The 22,417-nt window shown below is 45.2% G+C and overlaps 1 protein-coding gene across 1 annotated transcript in view; it reads left to right on the forward strand.

The window, feature by feature from the left end:
* The first annotated feature begins 233 nt into the window (after positions 1 to 233).
* Positions 234 to 22,417, forward strand: part of Lamc2 (laminin subunit gamma 2) — a 62,953-nt gene continuing 40,769 nt past the window's right edge. Inside the window, exons 1-2 of the mRNA XM_036202473.1 lie at positions 234 to 427; positions 18,712 to 18,900. Of these exons, the coding sequence (XP_036058366.1) occupies positions 349 to 427; positions 18,712 to 18,900 (268 nt within the window). The 5' untranslated portion in view covers positions 234 to 348. The remainder of the gene's footprint in view (positions 428 to 18,711; positions 18,901 to 22,417) is intronic.

Below are 22,417 nucleotides of genomic sequence, written 5' to 3' on the forward strand. Positions count from 1 at the left end.
AGAAGGGCTGTGGGGGTTGTGGCGCATTCCAGAAGGATCTGTGAGCCGCAGCCTCTGCACCACGCCCTCGGCGGGGCCAGGTGTGCGCCCGGGTTGCGGAGGGGGGGTGCGGGGGGCCGCAGCGAGCCGGTTTACTGCTCGGCGCGAGCTGAGTGTTTGTCTGCCTCGGAGGGCTGGGTCCTCCTTGTTCACAGGTGAGTCACGCCCCGAAACACGGGCTCTCTTCCTGTCGGGACTGAGTCAGGTAGAAGAGTCGATAAAACCACCTGATCGAGGTAAAAGGAAGGCAGAGCGGGGCGAGGACTCGGCGCCCGGCAGCCACCCGCAGCGGCGGAGCGCACCCCGGCCATGCCCGCGCTCTGGCTCAGCTGCTGCCTCGGCGTCGTCCTCCTGCTGCCCGCAGCCCAGGCCACCTCCAGGAGGGAAGGTGAGTGCTCCCACGGCGCCTGCAGCGTGCCCTTCCCTGTCTGAACTCTCCTGGAGGAGTCTCACTCGGTCAGCTCAAGGATCCCTGCAGAGTGCCCTACTTCCTACCTGGGGCTCCTTCCGAGATGGGCTTTAAAGTGACCGAGTTTTCCATAAAGCCCCCGGAGTTAAAAAGCCCGATGGGTTGTGCCAAACAAGGGTTTTCTCACCTCAAAGCCGTTCTTTCAGTTCTCTCCCTTTCTTTTCTTTTGCACCAGGGATGCCCCCCACCCCCGCACTCCCTCGCCTTGCCGCGTTCAAACATTGACGAGCTGGTCTTTAAACAGTCCCCTGTATATTTACCGGAGGGTGTCGGGTGGGATTTTTTTCCATGCACGACAGCACCTTCTGTAATCCCCCTGTTATCTGTGTTGTATTTTTGAGATGGAGTGTGGATTGAAGCATTTTAGTAATCCTCAAAACTTCTGTAAAAATGTTGCTTTCTACATCAGTTTCACCCCCCCAGGTGTTTATTGGACTCAAACGTTGAGTATCATTTTATTCTTCCCTAGGGCACCCAGTGGCTGTCATGTCTTGAGGAGTTAAGTTCATGTAAACAAAACTTTGTGAGAACCTAGCAACTGTTTTTCATAGGTATATGCCCTGTGAACTAAGATGACACATAACGAGGCTGGTCCCTGACACTTAGCAGAGGTGTTTTCTTCTAATTACCCCACGTTCACGTTATTGTTGCTTCCTGCTTTAGAAGGCACCCCAGCTGTCACGGATCCCAGGCCACAGTGCACTGATTATGTATAATTGTCACTGAAAAGGGGTAACTGTGAAATGATAGATATGATCGTTTTCTATAGTAACCATTTTACTAGGTGTATCAAAACATGTTGTGTGCCTTATATTTGTGTGTGTGTGTGTGTGTGTATTCATTTTACAAATATATATATGAAACTGGTCATGTAGAGTGGGCTCCTTTTGAGTTAGGGTAAGTTAGTTGAAACTTATTAGAAAGCGTCCTAAGAGCAAAAATAGTCTCTGAACATTAGAATTAAAAGTAACTGTGTATGGATCAACCCAACCACTAAGTGTCCTTTGAGTGAGAAGGTGAGTGAGTGGCAGTGTGTTTGCACAAGGCCACCCAAGCAGCCATTGGCAGTGGCAGAGCCTTTGATCCCCGGGTTCTTAAACTGGAGCCTTTTTGACCACATTATAAAAGTAACAAGAAAAAAAAATATATATTATATGTTGTATGTATGCTTTTTCTTTTACAGGGTAGGTAGCCATTACAGCAATTTTCCTCTTGTCTATAATTAAATGTATATGTGTGTGTTCATGTTAGATAACAAAAACAAATAAATAGGATGCCACCAATTATTTAATAGTCAGCGTCAACATCTGGGACACTGTGTTCTCTCATAGCAGACTTTGTATCCGAGCATCCCATCCAGACACAAAGTCAGAAGTGCTGTTGAGATTCATATTCACATTTTCCCTTTCCTTGGAGACAGATTGGGATATTATGCTCTCTCCTCAAAGAACTTCATTTGGGGGCCAAGTGAGACTATGAAAAACTTGTCATTATGGTAGATCATTCATATTTTTCCATTCATGGCACACTGGGATGTACTAGGAGTTGGGCTAAAAGTATGGTACCTGTCCTGATCCAAAGTGACCTGTGCCTGAGGCTCCTCTGGGCTGTGGAAGTCTGAAGTAGTGATGTTGCTTCCTAGTTTTTTCTTACAGATGAAATTATGGTAAAGAGATAATTACCAAGACTTACAGGGTTGGTCTCAGTTAAAACATCAGCTTTAGAGTCAGCCTGACCTGGCAAAATTTTTTGTTTATTCACTTGTTAATGCCTGTCTTAGTTAACATTCTATTGCTGTGTAGAGACACCATGACTACGGCAGCTTATAGAAGAAAGCATTTAATTGGGGCTTGATTACAGTTTCAGAGGGTCAGTCCATTAGCATTATAGCAGGGTGCAGAAGCTGAGAGTACCTCCTGGTTGGTAGGCAGCAGGCAGAGAGAGACAGTCTGGCCAGAGGATTTTGAAACCTCAAAGCACCCCCCACCCCCTAACCCCACCCCTGTCTTCCCAACCTCACCACGTGACACACCTCTTCCAACAAGGCCACACCTCCTTCAACAAGGCCACACCTCTTAATCCTTCTGAAACAGTCCACTAACTAGAAACCAAACATTCAAATATATGAGCCTATGGGGTCATCCTTATTCAAAATCTTTATTCACAGCACACTCTCAGTAACTTTTCAGGCTCTTCAGCTGCTTGGAGTCTTCTTCAGCTCCTAAATGAAAGCATTAGAGCTATGCAGACTTTTAGACTTGGTGAAAGGAAGGTTACCATAAACTGCCTTGCACAGCTGGGGTCCACATTTTTTTTTTTTTTAGAGAGTCCGGAACCAGGAGTACAGGTGCAGAGAATGCAGATGCCCAGAGATCAGTAAGAAACACAAAAGTTCTCATTTGGTGTCCCATAGCTGGGTGAGAGATTGTGGCATGTGTCCCTAAAGGTCTGGATCATAGCTCTGGGGGAGGTGTGGCTGGAGGCGAGGGAGACACAGAGAGGAACTTGATAGAAAAGTAGCTGTGAATCTGCTACAAAGAGCCTTCCACTCCAGGCTGTGTAAATAGGATGATGCCTTGGAAGCAAAGCAGAGTTGCAGAGAGCTGGTGAACAGGAACAGTGTGGTTGTGTTCATGTTTGAGGGAAGCCACTGCAGGGCTAAGAGAGTGGTGTGAAGTGAGGAGAGCTGAGGAAAAGGCCATTGCAATAATCCAAGCAAGAGCCGGTGGGAGGGAACAGCTGAGAAGAAAGAACGCAGGAGGTAAAGCTGGAGAACCTGGTGAGCACTAGGTACACATCTGTGAGCCTCTGTCACTTTGGATCTCTGTGGACTGCCAGGGCTTTTCTTTCTTCTCCTTTCAACAGCCCAAGGTGCTGAGCATCCCTGCTGTTCAGGCTGAAGTCTGCTCAGGATTTACCCAACAGTATGGGGAAAACAGTGGACAAAAACCTAAAGCAGATTAGAACCCCAGCACTGGCTCTCGAATAAGTCCTTCTTGCTTTTCTGTTGTCCACCAGAACACATCACGTACTGGTTTATCAATGCCCACCCCACACTCTTCAGAACATGCCCAAAGCATGTAAGGTGGCCTTGTACTTCCTGATGAACGTTGGCTGGTTTGGGCCAGCTTGATTCCAAAAACATTTAGTGGTGTGTGTGTAGCAGTTATCTGTCTCTTTATGTTTGACTTAGTAAATAAGCCACACAAATATATTTAAAGTCATATAATGTACAAAGCAATATACTTAGTTTTGATTAGTTTGCCTTTCATGAAAGAATTACATTCATGAAGTTTTTTCCATTCATCTTCAGAATTCAGATGCTTGCCTTCCTAAAGCTGCTTCCACACAGTTTCTTTCTTCAAATATTTTTTTTTTCTTTTTGAGATAGAGTTTCACTGTGTTGTCCAGGTTGAACTCATGACCCTGTTGTCTCCATCTTCTGAGTGCTGGAGATCTAGGTATGAGCTACTGTGCCTGGCTTTGAATCTCTCTATTGTCAATTCAAAGTGCTGAGTTTTCAAAACAGGAGGTTTAAATATTTGGGGAGCACATTGTAATCTTCACAGCATAGTCACCTTGAACTTACTTATGACAACTTCCAACACTCACGATTGTGAGATAAGGGACACTGTTATGTTAGGTGATTTGGTATTTTTCTTACTGGTAAGTATCCAGTATATCGAGTGAGGTCATTTTTAGCTTAAAGTCTCCCCCAGATAACACCCAAGTCATTGAGAAAGTACTCTGCAGTATGTAAGATTTTTAAAGGACTTCAATGCCCACTCCTCTCCCCTAGGAATCATTTTTGGTAAAATAAAAAGTTTATCCATACAGTAAATAGGAATAGAGAGTTGGGATTCAGTGTGAACAGGGAAGTCCTTTGGGGGCATTCATTTTGGTCCCCTGAACTGGGGCACTGATTTAGTTCTAGCGGTCCACGAAACTGTTGATTTGTGATGGAGTTTATTGGAAAGTCAGGATATGAAATGACCGTGTTGAGGCAATCCTGGGAGTATGTTTCCTGTTTAAGTCCTCAGTAGCTCAACCAGACCGACATTGTCTTTTTCTTGGGGAAATTTGCAAGGCAAAGGACAAGACCCGAATCATCGATCTCAGACCAGTGCAAAAATAGGAGCCCTGTGATTCTGGAATTCTCTAATTTAGTCACAAAAGAAATTTAACAGATTACTGAAGCATTTCTGGGGCTGTGTTGTAACATAAACCCCAGAAAGATGATGTAATGTTTGAATCATCTCCAAAACCAAAAGCTGTCTTTTTTGGTGTCTGTGGGTGACTATGTGTCTACAGACGTTCCTTCCTGCTGAACAAACATGCTTCTTCACATTACGGAGAAGTGGGTGGAGGCTATTCCTCTAACTGTGGCCAACCCAAGCCTGAGTTCCTTCTGCTGCAGGAGAGGAGAGCTGGAGAGCTGGGAGCCAAGGGTCTGTATCCTGGCCTCCCTCAGACATTGCAGCCCAGTTACAGAACTCCAACTGTATCTCTTCCAGATTTTATTTTTATTTAACTTGAGAATATGAATTTCTATGTTGGGAAAAAAAAATCAATTTGCAGCCAAACTACATCCCACAACTAGCTCAAAGTTAGACAAAATGTCTAAACATTGAGCTGCACTTTATGAGGAAGACTTCTTACAACAAAGGTTTACACATCTCTGTTATTTCCTGGAGCCAAATGCTTGTCCCTGTCCAATTCAGGGCAGTGAAGCAGGAGCTCTGTTCATCCTGGAGCGGCCTTGCTTAGTCCCACATGACTGAATGAGAGTGTGTCAGACGCTGATTGAGAGTCGGTCCAGGGGTCTCACACAACCTCTTGTTTTATAAGAGAGGAGGATGATAATCAGGGAGGTAAAGTCATTGCCTGGATTCCCATGACTGGGCAGAGCCAAGCTGGGTTCAGCAAGTATAATGCATGTATGACAGGGAAGCCAAGACACCCAAGATTGCCTTAGCTAGAACCCTATAGTTAGCAAGAGGGCACTTGTACATGAATGTTCCATTCCCAAGGTAGCTCCTTGACTTATTTCTCATTCTAAAAAACAAAAAACAACCAAACCTATACACATATCCCTTTTTAGCCATAAGAGGGGATTATGGAAGCTTTTAAAAATATTTTATTTGTGTATGTAGGTGAGAGAGAGAGAGAGAGAGAGAGAGAGAGAGAACAATATTTTTCAAATCGGATTTTTACAGAAAGCCATCTTACGAATACATTTCATGCCCATTTTCCAGCCTTGTAAATCACAATAATCGCAGCCATTCTTTTGTTAAAACCCAGAAGTATAACGGTTGCCTGTAGATGCGCCCTTATTTAAGTGTTTATGTAAAGGAATGTAGTGATGGCCAGAAACCGTAGCTGACATGTATGTCTGGTCCTATTGCTCACAAAAACAATAAAGCACTTGGGAGAAATATTTGTCTCCTGGGCTCAGGTGAGAACTCCAGGTCATCAGGCTGAGTCACCGCGAGCCACACACGTGATTCCCAGCCTAGGCTGTGATACTACATCTATCTAGTGAACTGGTAGTGAAAGTAGGTACCTCCTTTGAGCTCTGGAGCGCTTCCTGCTGAGGCCTCACCCACCATGGGCAGCACGTGGATCAAACAAGGGACTTCTCAGCAGTTTGGGCCATGCTGGCTTAAAATGCAACTTAAAAAAAAAGGAGAGAGAAAATGGAATTCCGTTACAGGCTTCTTAGTGAGGGAAATACCCTTATTGTAGTAATGTCAGTCTTTAAAAGGATTAAACTGGAAATAGTCACACACTAAGCCATAAAGTTCAAGATCAGTGTGAAGGATGAGATATTCATACTTTGTTTCATCTACTTAAATTGAGGATCACATTAAATGTCAGAAAGAGACATGTCGTAGAGGAGATTTTAAAACTAGGAAATCTTTATGAACATCTCATTATCACACCTAAGTGTGGTAGAAAGTAATATTTTCATCTTAAGTAGCTTAGATTTGAAGACAGGTTTTGTTTTTGGTTTTTTTTTTTTTTTTTTTTTTTTTTAGACAGGATCAAAGATTCTAATGAGGTTGATACCAAATGACAGCTGCTGGGTATATTTTGTTTTGGGTTTCATAAAGAGTGTATGATTTGAATATTTGTAAAATAAATTTAAGGACACATTAGAATAGATCCCTACTGAAAGGACACCTTTGACCATTGTTTTTCTACTTCAGCCAGCCTGTGGCAGCTGTTTTGAAAGGGAGTAAATGCTCTCCAGCTAATCCTTATTCACCAAGTTCAGTCCAGACGGGCTTCTTCCTCAGGACCTCATGATAGGCGAGTTCTTGGAGATGGAGATGATAGTTGCTTCTGCTGAGCATAAAAGGGCGCTAGTTTACAGGAGACCAGTCCTTTGCCTCAGAAGTAGGGCATGGTGTCCAAGAGGATAAATTAACATAGAATGTTTAGTGTAATTTCTTTGAACAAAGTGAAGAGCTATTTGAGATTTTCTTGCCTTAACTCCTGACTCCTGACTCCCCATGATGGTTTCCTTTTACAAAGCAAGAATTGTAAGAAGCAGAGGAAAGAAAGATTTCAACTAAATAGTATAAGCCAGACTGCTGGAAGTCCTGCAAACCCAGCTCCTCAGGAGGGTGAGGCAGAAGGAACACAATTTCAAGGCCCGCTTGAGCTATAGAGCAAGTTCAAGACTACTCTGGGTAGTGTGTGTGATCCTGTCAAAATAAAAGAATGAATGAAAGGACTGAGGTTAGCTTGGTGCTAGACCAGTCACCTAGCTGTCTAGGCTTGGTCCTTGACACAATAGATAGATAGATAGATGGATAGATGGATGGATGGATAGATGGATGGATGGATGGATGGATGGATACATACATACATACATACATGATAGATAGATAGACCTTACTACAAAAGATAGATAAATACATATATACATGATAGATACATACATACATGCATGATAGACAGATAGATAGATAGATAGATAGATAGATAGATAGATAAGGTCAATTGGGGGCATTATGTGAAACTAGGCTGAAAAGAAATAGGCTCAGTGGTTAAGAGCACTAGTTGATCTTCCAGAGGACCCAGGTTCAATTCCCAGCACCCATACAGCAGCTCACAACTGTCTGTAACTGTAGTTTCAGGACATCTGACATCCTCACACAGATATGCATGCAGGCAAAACACCAATGCACATAAAATAAAAATAAATTATTTAAAAAAAGAAATAGATTAGACCATGTTCATCTTTATAGGCAGCGTGAAAGAATTCCAATGTATAATCTTAGAAGAAAATAATAGCACTAAAGAGTTTTAAACAGAGGAGCGGAGATAATTTATATATATTTTTTAATTTTTGAAAGAGATTTATTTATTTATTATGAATACAGAAGAGGGCGCCAGATCTCATTACAGATGGTTGTGAGCCACCATGTGGATGCTGGGAATTGAACTCAGGACCTCTGGAAGAGCAGTCAGTGCTCTTAACCTCTGAGCCATCTCTCCAGCCCCAACAATTTATATTTTGACAAGATTTCCTGGCTGCTGAGTGAGTGGAAGGAAGTGAGACAAGCTTCATGGAGTCCAGTCAGAAGGCTGCATCAATTCTGGGTTGTTCAGGATTGGATCTAGACTGTCCATAGTAGAGACAGACTTGGGTGGACTTGAGCTGTTTGGTGGGTTAAACTCCAGTGTGGAACAGGCTAGCAGCAGCTGAGGATGGCTTCCAGCCATCTGACTTGGAAGCAGTGAGGTTTTGTTGTAATCTGTTTGCTTATTTGTTGTTTTCAGACGAGGTGTCACCGTGTAGCCCAGCTTGGCTCCTTAAACTCCAGTTCCACCTGCCTCAGCCTGCCAAGAACGGGCGTTATAGGTGTCTGCCACCATGCTTGGTTTATGAGTTTATTGTTGGGTTTTGTCCAAAGACAGAACCAGCTGGAGAAGTGGAGTGGATGGCTGAAGTCGGGGATGAGGATTGGGCCAGGGAACTGTTGACAAGGTGATACCTACAGTTATGAAAACCCTTGTCTTGAATGGGATGGCCAGGGGAGATACAAAGGGAGGAGTCTACACGGCCGAGGCTTGGGGAACCAATGTTTGGAGTTGAGCAAAGGTAGGATTCAACAAGGCTTGGTTGTGGAGATGAAGTGCCAGCCTGAAACATGCTAGTATGACCTCACACCATCTAAGAGGGTTTGAGAAATGGGGGGGGAGGGCTGGGATTTGATGTCCCAGAAAGGGAACCCAGAAGGCAGCGGAGGAGGCAGAAGGCAGGCAGGCACCTTTCCCTAAATAAGGAAGACAACTAGGTGTCAACCTTAAACGTTCCCGCTTGGATCCAGTCACAGGAGATTACTGTAACTTACGCAGAACTGTACCCAGCAGCTGAAATGGCAGCGGGAACAGCCAGGCTCGCATTGGCCAGCACACGCAGTCAGGTTCAAACTTGCCGCTGAGATGCCTAGCTCCTGAGGTAGTATTGCTTACGTGGCAGGCTGCCCCATCAGGGCCTGCTGAGCTCATGCCCTCAGCCTGCTGCACCCCTGCCCCTCCTCCACACAACCCTTGGCTGGCTGCCCACTGGTAGCTCCTGTCTCACAGGCCAGGCAGAGATGGTGAGCCTGGGACAGGGATAGCTCCTCTGGTGTCAGAGGCAACATGCCAGAAAGTTCCAGACCTTCCGTTAATCAAAAACACCTTCCTCTCCGGATTCTTTGCTCATCTCACTGTGGATGTTTTTGTGTTGACACATGAGCTGTTTTCACAACGAACACCAGAGAGAAACAACAGCCATGTGTATTGTGTTGGAGAAGTTTCTGTGCAGTTCCTGGGGTGAAACCTAGGGGGTCTTCATGTGCACACTAGTAGACACTGGACCACTGAGCTACATCCCCAGCCCTACATTTTGGGAAATGTCAAAGCGCATTTCTGGACTTGTGGGAGAATTCTGAGGTTTTTATTGGGCTTTTCTGTTTTTACACTATTTGCTTATTTATTTATTTATTTATTTGTATGTGTGTGTGTTATGTGTATGTGTGCATATGTGGCTGTGCACATGCTATGGCAAACATGTAAAGAGGTCAGGGGACAACTTGTAGCAGGTGTTTCTCTCTTTTTTCCACATGGATTCTGTGGATTGAACTCAGGTCTTCAGGCTTGGCAGCAAGCTCCTTGACTGGCTTTCCTTAGGGCCAGGCTGCCTTTATTATATCTCTCCCTCTTCTTCCTCCCTCTTCTTTTTCTGCTCTCTTCCGTCTCTCTGTCCATCTATCTATGCATCTATCCATCGCATCTATCCTAGCAACATCAGTGCCAGGCACTGGACCAGGTACCGCTGGAACAGAGAAGAGAAAGATTCTGGAGATGAACTGGGTAATGGTCACAGATAGGATGTCGTAGATGGAAGTGGTGAGCTCTGTGATCACGTGAGGAGGATCGCTTCCCATGTTCAGAGAGAAGTCGCTGCAGGCTGTGAGCAGGGAAGTGCATAATCTGATTGATGTATCTTGGAGCACCCTGTGAGTTCTGTGGAAATGGCGAATCTGAAGGCTGGAGGTAGCATAGAGCTTAGGGTTCCGGAATTCGTGCAAGGATCCAGATGTTGAGGCCCAGGGAACTACAGAAAGAGAGTTAAAGGAGGGGCTGACATGGGCCAAATATACAGGGTTTTCAAAGGAGTTTGTGTGTTTTCATTTTGTTATTGTCTTTAAGGCACCAGAAAGCATAATGTTCACACACTGCCCCGAGGTAGAAATGAGGTAGCCATGGTGAAAAGCTGGGTATATATGTTATCTCTTTTGTGGGGATTTGTTGTTTGTTTGTCTGGGACAGATTCTGCTCTGTAGACCAGGCTCACCTCTAACTCATAGCTGTCCCCCTGCTTCAGCCTCCTGATTATTGGAAGTACAGGCATGCACCCCCCACACCTGGCCCAGAGCTTGTTTTTAGCACAATAGATAGGCTCTTCATCACACTGGTGATCATAGGTTTGCCAAGTTATTACAATTCCTGGTAGCTGCTTGTTCCAAAAGGTGATATATATATTTTTTAATGGAAAGTTTGAAAAGAATACTGACTGGATGAACCTGCCCACCACTGGTGGTATTCCTCAGCCTTGCCCCAAGGACAGCCCTAGGAAACATTTTCAGTTTCCTTCCATTCTCCTAAGTCTACGGCTTGGAAACAGCCTTTGCCCCTTGACTTCCTGTCCTGACTTGTCAGGGGCCATGTTTAGTGAGGGGTGGGAGTGCTGGGAACAGCCCAGAGGGATTCCAGGCTCCTGGCTCCATTGTTTAAAGAGGGTTTCCAGTTCCTTTGATCCTGAAGAGTGTGGGTGGTAGTGGGTGGATCAGCCCACATCTAGCTGCCTGGAGATCTCCTGAGAAGCACCTTGAGGGTCAGCGACTGAGCTATTACAGTTATCACTGTAATACATAGCACGCAGCAGGCCAGACGCAAGTGCCACCCACACTTTACTAGACTTGGAGAAATATGTGAAAATCTTTGTAAAGTGATTCCGGTTCCGAAGTGTTTATTTAGGGCTGGAGGGGAACTTGATGAATTGCATTCCTTTATCTGTGGGGAGACCTGACTGGCTGTCAAGAGCTGGAGCGAGAGGATAGAGAAGCAGATGAAATTTGAAGAGGTGTTTCTGGCTTGGCAAGAGTGTGGTGTGAATGAACACACCAAGAAGAACTGACTGGGATGTAGCAACAGCAACAGTTCAGCTTTGAGCCCCACGGGCTTCATGTGGGTTTTTTATTTTCTGTTGTTTTTTTTTTTTCAGTAGTTTTTGTTTCTGTGTGTATGTGTGTGAGGGCCTGCACATGCCATAGCCCATGCATGCAAGTCAGAGGACAATTTATGAGAGGCGTTTTTCTCCTTCCACAATGTGGGTTCCAAGGACAGGATTTGGGTTGTCAGGCTGGATGGCACAGTGTCTTTACCTGCTGATCCATTTTTGCCAATTCTGAATTTGTGTTTTCTGATGCAATCTTTCGTATCTCTATCTGTCTGTCTAGCTATCTTTATGTAGGCATGTATATATATTTAAATTGTGTGATTGTGTTTGTATGCACTTGCATGTGTGTACTTACATGCATGTAGAGATCAGAGGACCATATTGCTTCTTGGAAGCTGTTTTTTGAGACAATCTCTCATTAGCTAAAGACTCACTGATTAGGCTGGCTGGCTGGCCAGCAAACCCCAGGAACCCAACCCTGCCTCCTCAATGCTGGGGTTACAAGCATGTGCCAGCACACCCATAATTTTAATGTGGGTTCTGGGTATCCAGCGCAGGTCCTCATGTTTGTATAACAAGCACTTTACTGACTGAGCCATCTCTCCAGCCCCTGTAATGATATCTTAATGCCAACTCCTAGACCCAAGTCGGCTCACAGGAAAATCGGAAAACATGGGTAATGTGATAAGTGCTTAATGGATATACACAAATTATAAACGTATTCAACATCACCTTTGGGAAAATATAAAGTTAGTAGCTCTTTTATGAAATCTTCCTGACTCAGGAAGTATTAGTGTCCAAGCACCCAGTATCGTCTCCCTGTTGGATAACAAGTGGTACTGGTTAGATCAATGAAAAAAAGCCAGGTATGGCGGCTCACCGTCGAAACCCCAGCATTGGGGGAAGGTGGGGTGGAAGAATTGCTATAGCCATGGCTGCATAGTGAATTCTAGGCCAGCCTGGGAGACACACGCGTGTGCACACACACACACCCACGCACACATGCACACACACAGAGGAAATAAATGACATTTCTTTAGGTGTGCATTTCCTTGGCTAAGAACACAAGAGGAAAAAGAATCAGGGAAACTACAATCTATCAGTGTGATGGGGCATGGCGGCACACACCTGAAATCCCAGCACTCGGGAGGGTGTGATGGGGCATGGTGGCACACACCTGAAATCCCAGCACTCAGGAGGGTGTGATGGGGCATGGTGGCACACACCTGAAATCCCAGCACTCAGGAGGGTGTGATGGGGCATGGTGGCACACACCTGAAATCCCAGCACTCAGGAGGGTGTGATGGGGCAGTGGTGGCACACACCTGAAATCCCAGCACTCAGGAGGGTGTGATGGGGCATGGTGGCACACACCTGAAATCCCAGCACTCAGGAGGCGGAGGCAGGAGAATCTCAACTTAGAAGCAAGCCTGGGCTACACAGTGAGCTCCAGCTCAAAACAGAAACAACAAAATCTACCCAAGAGGTACTTTGGAAAGAAAGGATTTATAGCCTGTAGCAAAATGATAGGGAGTCATTGGTTATGTTTTATGTTTGTGGTAATCTACCAGAAAGTCACTGCAACCAGCAGCACATGAGCAGAGAACATACGCCAGGCAAGCAGTAACTAAAAAGAAGAATCAATAGCTGGCATATGGCGCTTTCCAACCCTCTCTTCCTTCTCTAGTCTCCATCCACGTTTAAGTTTGTTTATGTCTCCTGGTTCATATAGTTTCCCTTAATAAACATCACTATCCTGATATGCTCTCTCTGTTACTCATTTGTCTTGGTTGTCTGCCACCCAGACTCTGATGCCCCTTTGGGGGCTGGGGCATCTGCTGACTTTGTTTGTTGCAGGATCCTGGAGGCTGGGATGACCCGGCACATAGTAGATGCTCAGTGTGGATTTGTTCAGAGTGGATGAGTGGAAGGACTATTGGTAAACAGTCTGCTGCTGACTCAGGGGACGCCCAAGACTCTTGTCTTAACTTGCGTGGTCATCGCAAGCATGTTCAAGGCCTCCGGATGAGAGCTGGATGGTGTATTTATAATGTTTGAAGCCGGGTCAAAGTTTGGAAGAATAGTAACAAATTTGAAAAATAAAAGTGAAAAAAATTTCCCAGGCCTAAAAATCAAACACATCTAAACACAAGGGAAGGAAAAGTTTAACAATAGAGACGTTTTTAGAATTTCCTCTTATTTCAGAATCTATTAGGGGATTGCATATAGGTCTGTTCATGTAGGTAGACTGAGCTAAACTGGACTCCCATGGAGAAGACTAGGGAAAAGTGACTGCTGAATTTATATTTGTTGTTGTTGTTGTTGTTTCTTTCCTGGATCCCGCTCTGTAGACCAGGCTGGTCTCGAACTCATAGAGATCCACTTGCCTCTGCCTCCCGAGTGCTGGGATTAAAGGCGTGCGCCACCACCGCCCGGCTTGTATTTTGTATTTTTATTATGTGTGCACATACATGGGGGCTGATGGAGCTCTTTAAATGGTAGAAGTGCAGACATCTGTCTCCAGGGGTGGTGTTGGGGTCAGGTGCTTCCAGGTACCTGGCCTCTTATTCAAGGAGTTGAAATCACAGCTCAAAGAGATCTGCAAAAGAAACTTTATTTAAAGCAAAGCAACAGGAAAGGTCAGAAGACACAGCAAGGAGCACTGGACCACACAAGTGAAGACACGCATGCCCTGATTACTGTTTGCAGTGTCCTTTTGGAGTTCAGAAGAAGGAGGGGCTTGGTTACTAAGGGCGTAACCGAAGCAGCTCTCTCTTGATTGGTTAGGTCATAAATCATTTTCTATTTGTGCGCGTCCTTTCCCATAATGCATCTAATTTTAATCATATGTATGCCCAATACACATAGGGATGGTCAATAAAAGCTTTTCCCTGAAAATTCACTTGGGGACACAGTTTGCCTTACTGTGTATGTATCAAAAACCAGCTCGGGCTGGATCAGTCTTTCCGTTTCTCATACCTAGATGCACCAAGATAGAGAATATGCTTGGATAGAAGCTGTCTTAGTTTGATGGCTCTTTGAGGAAGAGAGGCTTCTTATTGCTCAGAGAAGGGTGTACATGTAAGCTGATATAGTGCTTTCTCTCTCTCTCTCTCTCTCTCTCTCTCTCTCTCTCTCCCCCCCTCCCTCTCCCTCTCTCTCTCTCTCTCTCTTTCCCTCTCCCTCTCTCTCTCTCTCTCTCTCTCTCTGTATATGTGTGTGTGTACCCAAGGTAACTGGGTACATTGTCTCAAGAGGGGTGTGTTTACATAGTATGTGCAGGTAAAGGAGCTAGGCTACCACATGCATCATTAAGAGAAAGGGGTGGGCATAACCCATACCAATCAGAGTCACAGGTTACTAAGCGTGCCCACTTTACATCTAAAGCTAGCCCCCCCCCCCATCTCATTCTGTAGCTCAGGCTGGCCTGGCCTGGAACTATATAGCCCAGATTGGCCAAGAACACCCATTGACCCTTCCTCTGCTCCCCAAGTGTAGCAATTATAGGTGTGAACCACCACATTCAGCAACAAGTTGCCTAAAATTCAAAAGAGCATCCATTTATTGGTTCATTCACAAATACTAAACTATTGCTGTGGACTAGTTCCTAGTGCTATGTGGTACCCAGGGTTTTAGTTTTTCACATTTCCTGTCTGTTAGAAGGGGCAAAGAACATTACTTTACCCTTAACACAGCTTTGTTTCATAAAGAATACTTGAAAGATGTGTTTGTTTGTTTGTTTGTTTGTTTGTTTGTTTTTAAAGCAATCATTTAAAATTCCATAGATTTCCTATGCAAACCCAGGTTTCTATTTTCTTTGAAAAGTATAAATGGAAACCCTGACTACAACGGCCCTTCACCCTGGCTGGCTGCTGGCTGCTGTCCTCTGAAGGTGAATGCTACTTCCCCCTAGGTCTGCTGGCATAGCCCCTCTGCCTGTTAGCCTACGTCTAGCCTGGTGGATGCCCTGTGGCCACCAGTGAGCTCATGGTGTAGACAGTAAGAAATGACCCCTAAATGAAAGAGATTCATACAAACTGTATTGTGTTCATTTTATTAAGCCCAGTTGCAAGAATATTCTAGAATTTAAAATGAGGGTTTTTGTTTTCTGTTTGCTTGCTTGCTTTTTTTCCCCCCTCACAGTTATGAGAGTGAGTAATCATTGGTTACTTGCTCTTATAACTCAATCATAGGGATCTCAGTCGAAGGAGAAAATCTGAAGGAAACCATGGTTCAAGTATAGGCCAATGGCACAAAGAATAGTTCTTTGCAAAAGAAACAGGATGAGTTTTCTTCTCACTGTGTGTGAGTGAGTGCTCGAAGCCTCAATACTGTGTCAGTGCAGTTCAGTGGAACCCTAACCCGGCCAGGGAACTTCAGAGTCCTGGGGCAAAAGCTACTAGGGGTACCTTCACTAAATTACCAAGCAATGCAGACCCTCAAGGCCAACACACTCCTCAGGTGAAGTCTGCCGAAGGGATGCGCTGGCGAATCCTATTATCCCAACACTTGGGAGACGGAAGGGTCAAGAGCACAAGGTCGTTTTCATGTCCTAGTGAGTTCCAGGCCTGCCTGTAGGCCTGGGCTATATGATACCCTGTTTCAAGAAAACAACAGTCTGCTCTGGATGAGAAAAGCAGAGTGAAGTGTGCATTGCTTGGAGACTGATCTTAGGAGGCATGGAGCAGGGAGGGCACTGGTTCATTGGATGGTGCAGTGGAAAAGCCTGTTGTCCACAACACGTGTGATGGGCACACCCATTCCTTGGTAGAAATTTCACAGCACATGACAGCTGTGTGGCACATCTGCTGGAGATTTTAAAAATCAGTTTCACCAGCATTAGCTGGGAAAGACTGGGCTTGGCAATGGTTCTGTGGGAAAAACAGAAAAACAATAGTTTTTAATTGGAAACAAATTCAGTACGCTGTAAACTTAAATGTTGGTTTTTATCCCTAGAATGAAGGTGTCTAGCAATAGAACAGCTCAGGCCTTGAAGTACCATGGTCAATTTTTGTCTTTTAAGTAAGGCGATTGAAAAGTGGGGTTTGGGCCACTTGGGAGGTAAAGGCAGGAAGATCTGAGAACAATTTCCAGGACAGTCAGAGCTGCACAGAGAAACAAAAACAATAGAAAAGGAGAAGAAGTAGGGCATGGTGAGACTCCCAGAGAGGTAGACGTAAGACTACTCGGACAAGACACGTGAGCCAGTGAAAGGACTCAGTGGGGCAACCTGAGTTTGATCCCCAGGACCCGCATGGTGAAAGAAAATGACTGACTGCTGTCAGTTGACCTCTGACCTCCACATGTTTGTTGTGTGTGTGAGACACTCCACCCGCCATGCAAAAATATATAAAATGATTTGTATAAACAATGCATGTAGTTGTGTGTGTATGTGTGTGTGTGTGTGTGTGTGTGTGTGTGTGCACGCGTGTGTGTGTGTTTTACAAGATTAAGAGCTATTCCAGAAGAGGTCACAGGAACCTCTGTGCCAGACTAGATCTCGAGAAGGGGATGTGTAAACCACTCCCCCCCCAAGTATTCATCTTCCCATCCCCTAAGCAGAGAGGTTAAAACACTATTACGAGAATGAGCTGAGCTAATGGATGTAAAGTCCCGGAAACAGAGCAGTTCGGGTGGCAGGATAGCTCTGTAGGTTAAAGGAACTTGCTGCCAAGTCTGAGGACCTGAGTTTGATCCCTGGGTCCCACATGGTGGAAGAAGAGGAACCATTTTCCAGAAGTTGTCCTCTGTCCTCTACCTGCATGGACTAGCATGCACACATACCGTGGGTATAATAAAATTTAAAATAACTGAAACCGAGTGGCTCTGGGTTGATGTTACATATTTAGGGAGCCAATGAGATCGATGGCAATAGGTTGCGGTCACGGGGCCTGCACAGGCCAGCTGCTCAGCACATGGGGCCCCTTCGCTGGCTTTATGGTTATTACTCTGGTTAAATCCTAATTCTGGATACTCCAGAAACAGCTTCACAGGCACCAAGGCTTTGCCTCGCACACCAAGGCTACCTGGCCAATGAAGACTGTGGAAAGGTTGCCCCCAGACCCCAGCTCTTTACTGGGTCAAATTTCTTCACCTGAAGTGTTGTTTTTCACCTGTTATTTCTGAGGGAAGAAAAAGAGTTCAGGTCAGGGCGCTGGCTGGTCCTTCTTCAGACAGGCCCTCCAGAGGTGGCAGGGAGCCGACCTGCTCCACACTTGTGGAGGAGGAAGCCAGATGCGTAAGTAGAAGTGATTTGCCCAAAGGATACAGCCCACTGGTAAAGTGCTTGACCAGTATACACAGAGCCTTGGGATTGAGTCACAGCCCAGGAGGGAAAGGAAATTTGTTCAAAGAAATGTTCTGTTCTTTTGATTTCAGGGCCCATCACTTTTTCTTATAAACCATGATTAAAATGTTTTTGTTTTTTTACTGTATGTCAGATACTATGCCAATTATTTCCACGTGTGACTGTGTTGGCTATTTAGAACCCCACACAGAATTGGCTGACATTGTATGATGGTTTTCTTTGACAATTGGCTTTCGGAGGGATGTACAAGATACTAGTGAGGATGAGAAGGAACTAGTCCAGTATAGTCGGACTTGCTTTGGACCACTAGCTCCCAAATAATAACATGGGCACTTTTTGTTAATTATGAAAGCTTGGCCTTATCTTAGGCGTATTCTAAACTAGCTCTTACAATTTAAATTAACCCATTTATATTAATCTACATTTGGTCACTTGGCTCATTACCTTTCCTCAGTACTTTATATCTGACTTCCTCTGAGTCTGGCAGCAAATCCTCTGCCTCAGATTCTTTCCCAGAGTTCTTATCTCTTCCTGGAAGTCCCACCTAGTCTCTCCTGCCTAGCTATTGGCCATTCAGCTCTTTATTAAACCAATCAGAAGGTGCCTTAGAAAAAATGAGGAAGGACACAGGCTTATCTTCACACAGTGTTCAAAAAAGATTATCCCAACAGTCCAGGTGGCCAGATCAGCCACTCAGCCTTGACATTGTTGAGAGACAAATGAATGTCTTCCATAGTGGACATCATGAGCTGCTAGAGAGTTAGATGAAAGTCCATGCCTGGCAGTTCTCTTTTAGCTTGTTGACTCGTTCTGTTGGTTTGTTTACACAGTGATCCAAATGAATGCTCTGCAGATATTCAGACCATGAATTTTCACATTAAAAACATTACCAGGCCTTTTGGCTTCTCTTATGTAACTGGACAATTTGGTGACCCTGAATTCATGTTTCCCAGACAGCGATCACCCTGGCATTATGTAATTGCTGCTTCCTTTAGGTGGAACAAGAGTCCTCAGTCTGTCCCACTGGCCAGACTCTTTTCTCTGAGTAATTGATGTCAACATGTAGTAGTTCCTGCATACTTGATAATAACCACCTGGGGGGAATATTCCGAAGTTTTTGCTTGCTTCTGACCCTCTCTCTCCCCTCTCCCCTAGTCTGTGACTGCAATGGGAAATCCAGACAGTGCATCTTTGACCAGGAACTCCAGCGACAGACGGGCCACGGGTTCCGCTGCCTCAACTGCAATGACAACACGGCTGGGATTCACTGTGAGAGGTGCAGAGAGGGGTTTTACCGGCAGCGAGAGAGAGACCGCTGCCTACCCTGCAACTGCCACTCCAAAGGTAGGTGGGGAGAGGGTGAAGGAAGGAGCAAGGAGACAGATGGGAAGGCAGAGAGAAGGAAGGGAAAGAGGAAGGAGCAGGGAACAAGGAAGCCAAGAGGGAGATGTTGCACCACTGGGTCGTCCCCCCCTCCTCTCTCCAGACATTGGTCGTTGTAGCAATTCCTGCCTGGGAGGAAATGTTTAACATTGGGAGTCATGGGAGGAGCAGGGTCTTCAGTGCCGCTAGTGTGAATTCTAGTGAGGAGAGTCACATACCTTCTTTTCGGTACTGAGAATTTAACACAGAGCCTTGGACGTGCTGGGCAGTGTTCTACTGCTGAGCTATACGCCCTTTAGATGTTTGTAATTTTGAGATAAGCCCTAAATTGCTTAGGCTGGCCTCTCCTTCTTGATCTTCCTGCTGAAGGAGGAGCTGGAATCACAGATAAATGTTACCACACCTGAGAGTCCGGTTGCTAACTTTTCTGTGACCTAGGGACAAAGGAAGCTTGGTCACTTTCAGTGACAGTTCTTCACATCCACCATTGTTTTGACCAGGCTGTTGAGAAGAGTGATTAACTGGGTGTTACCATCCGCCTGTAATCCTAGCCGATGGGAGGTAGAAGGAGGATCGGGAGTTCATGGTCATCCTCAGACACACAGAGTTGCCTAGGTTACATGAGATCCTGTGTCAAAAACCAAAAAGGAGGGAAAAGGTGGATTGTAAGGACCTGTTTCTGTGGCCTTGTTATGTGTTAGCAGCTAGGGATTATTGGTTTTCGGTGTCTCCTCCAGTGTTCTAAACTGTAGGTGTCTGTTGTACACAGAGATAGATGCCCACATTGGGCTGTGTTCATCGTGGGTAGGTAGACAATCCACACATTAGTAAATGCATCAGGGGAAGGACAGGTCTATAAGCATGCGGAGGTTTTTATTGGTACCTCATTTGTCTATTATCTTTCCTGGCATTTGATGCTTCTCCTTGTTGGAAAATGTTCAAGAGCATAACTTAAAGTGTAGCACCTTAGCGTGGCTCTGCCTCAGTGTAGCTGTGTGGAACCAATTCACAGCTGCAGCTGGAAGACTCTGCAATTGAGCAGGTTTCGGTGAAGCCAAGATGAGTTGTTAGTGGAGTGTGTCAGGAACTTTCTAGAAAACTGGAATGCCCTGGGGTGATATAGATCTGGGGTCAGTCCCAGGTTCACCTGGGTTTTTTGCTATGGTGTAGTCCAAATCCAGTCTGTTTAGTTATGTGTTTAGTTAACCCAACATCCAGAACCTCTTAGATTTTTCAGTTCTCATCATGACACTTCTCACATGGACTTCATAAAGGAAAAACAAGAGAAAACTTGTTCTATTTTAATGGATATTTGAGATTCTTGGGGAAGCCAAGATCCCCTTCAAACAAGCAGTTTCACAATACATCACAGGAGCTGAGTGGTCCTCACAAGGTGGTCAGTGAGGATGTCGTCAGATTCAGTGGGCTCCCCTGCAAAGCCTGGCAGAATCCAAGGTTCTAATTCCAGAGGAGACAAGGAATGAGCTGCTGGACAGAGAGGCAGAGGAAAGCTTTCTCATCTGTCTCTCTGTATGGTTCCCACTCGCCCAGCCTCAGGAAACATGTCTTCTCTGGAGGCATCTGGGACTTCAGGGGAGGCGGTGGTGGGTGGAGCCTGGTGGGAGGTGGAGCCTGGTGGGGTGGAGCCTGGTGGGGTGGAGCCTGGTGGGGTGGAGCCTGGTAGAAAGTGCTTTTTATTCAGTAATTAATTAACCTTCACAGATAACCATCTGAACAGGGTTTCCGTTTCAGAAACTAGGGTAGAAGGGACAGGAAGATGCCTTTGCAAGAGTGCAGAACTAAGGGGCAAAGCAAAGATTTTAGCCTAGGTTTGCTCGTACCACAGCTGATAGTGGTGGGTTTGGGAGCCAGACAGTCCAGGTTCAGATCTTGCTTGTGTGGCTACCTCTGAGTCACTTGGGACATACGGTGTCACCTCTCAGTGCTCTAACATTCCCATTAGAGAAAAGGTGATCTGGGTATTTGCATCACATTATAGTGCAGGAATAATTAAGCACGTGGTAGACAGGTTAGCAAAGTATAGTCAATAATAGATGTTCTTATGGAGATGGAGGTTGAGGTCCCAACCACCTGGAACACTGACCTTTTCAAAAATTATATCCTACCAAGGTGTGACAGCACAAACTTGTAATCCCAGCACTTAGGAAGTAGAGGTAAGAGGACCAGGAGTTCAAGATCAGTCTCAGCTACATAGCAAGTTCAAGGCCAGCTTGGGCTACATGAAACTGCCTCAAAAAGTAAAAAGAGATAAATAATAAAATAATATCCTGGGGGTAGGGTGGTGGTGGCACACACCTTTGATGCCAGCACTTAGGAGACAGAGGCAGGCAGATCTCTTAGTTCAAGGACAGACTGGTCTACACAGTGAGTTCCAGGAAAGCCAGGGCTACACAGAGAGAAATCCTGTCTTGAAAAACCAACCAACCAACTAACCAAACAAACAAACAAACAAACAACTAAACAAACAAACAAAAAAATGAAAACAAAATCCTGGCACAACAGAAGCCTCGTAGTGACCATATATGAACCTAAAATGATTTGTTAACATTTTACTTATTATTAACAACCCCACTTTAGCATTGAATATCTGAGAGTATCCTTTTGTTTGTTTGTTTGTTTTGTTTTGTTTTGTTTTGTTTTTTTGAGACAGGATTTCTTGTGTAGCCCTAGCTGACCTGGAACTAACTCTGTAGACCAAGCTGGCCTTGAATTCACAGATAGACCTGCCTCTGCCGCCCAAGTGCTGGGATTAGAGGTGTGCACCACTACTGCCCGGCCTGAAAGTATCTTTAACAGTGGAGAAGTTAACCTAGAAAGTTATTAAGTTTATTAGCCTGAAATCTCCCAACAAGGAACTTTGAGAGGTACAAATGTAATCCAGGTCTTCTGTCCCCAGAACAAGTCCTTCCTGTCCCTTCCATATGAATGGGGAAAAAAAAAAAATCAGAATGCTGAGTTTCTATTCAAGGCAGCCAGGTCCCCCAGAAAACCTGGATTTCCTAAGGGCTGACTAATGCTTTATACTTTCCAAAACATTTTCATGGCCTGGCAGGCTGTGCCTGTCACACACCCACATTCCTGCTGGAGAGATGAAGAAACTAAAGCCTCAGGTCCAGCTGCCCAGGCTGAGGGACACACTGGCAGAAGAAACTGTTTCCCCTACGTGTTCTTAACTATACCTGGGCTTTATGCATCACTAAACCAGCAGCCGGGTTTGAGGAAGGGGTGTTAAAGACTGAGACTAGAGCCCGGTGCATGCTGGGCAAGTGCCCTGTCACTGAACTTATCCCAATTACCTCTGTAGATTGTTTTACTTTGAGTCAGGGTCTCATTAAGTAAGCTACCCAGACTGTCCTTAAACTTGCTCTGTAATCTAGCAGGCCTTGGGATTGCAATCCTCCTGCCTCAGCCTCCCAAGTAGGTGGAATTACAGGTCTACTTTAATTTTCTGTGTGAT

Source organism: Onychomys torridus, chromosome 11, assembly GCF_903995425.1.
Source record: "Onychomys torridus chromosome 11, mOncTor1.1, whole genome shotgun sequence".
NCBI lineage: Eukaryota > Metazoa > Chordata > Mammalia > Rodentia > Cricetidae > Onychomys > Onychomys torridus.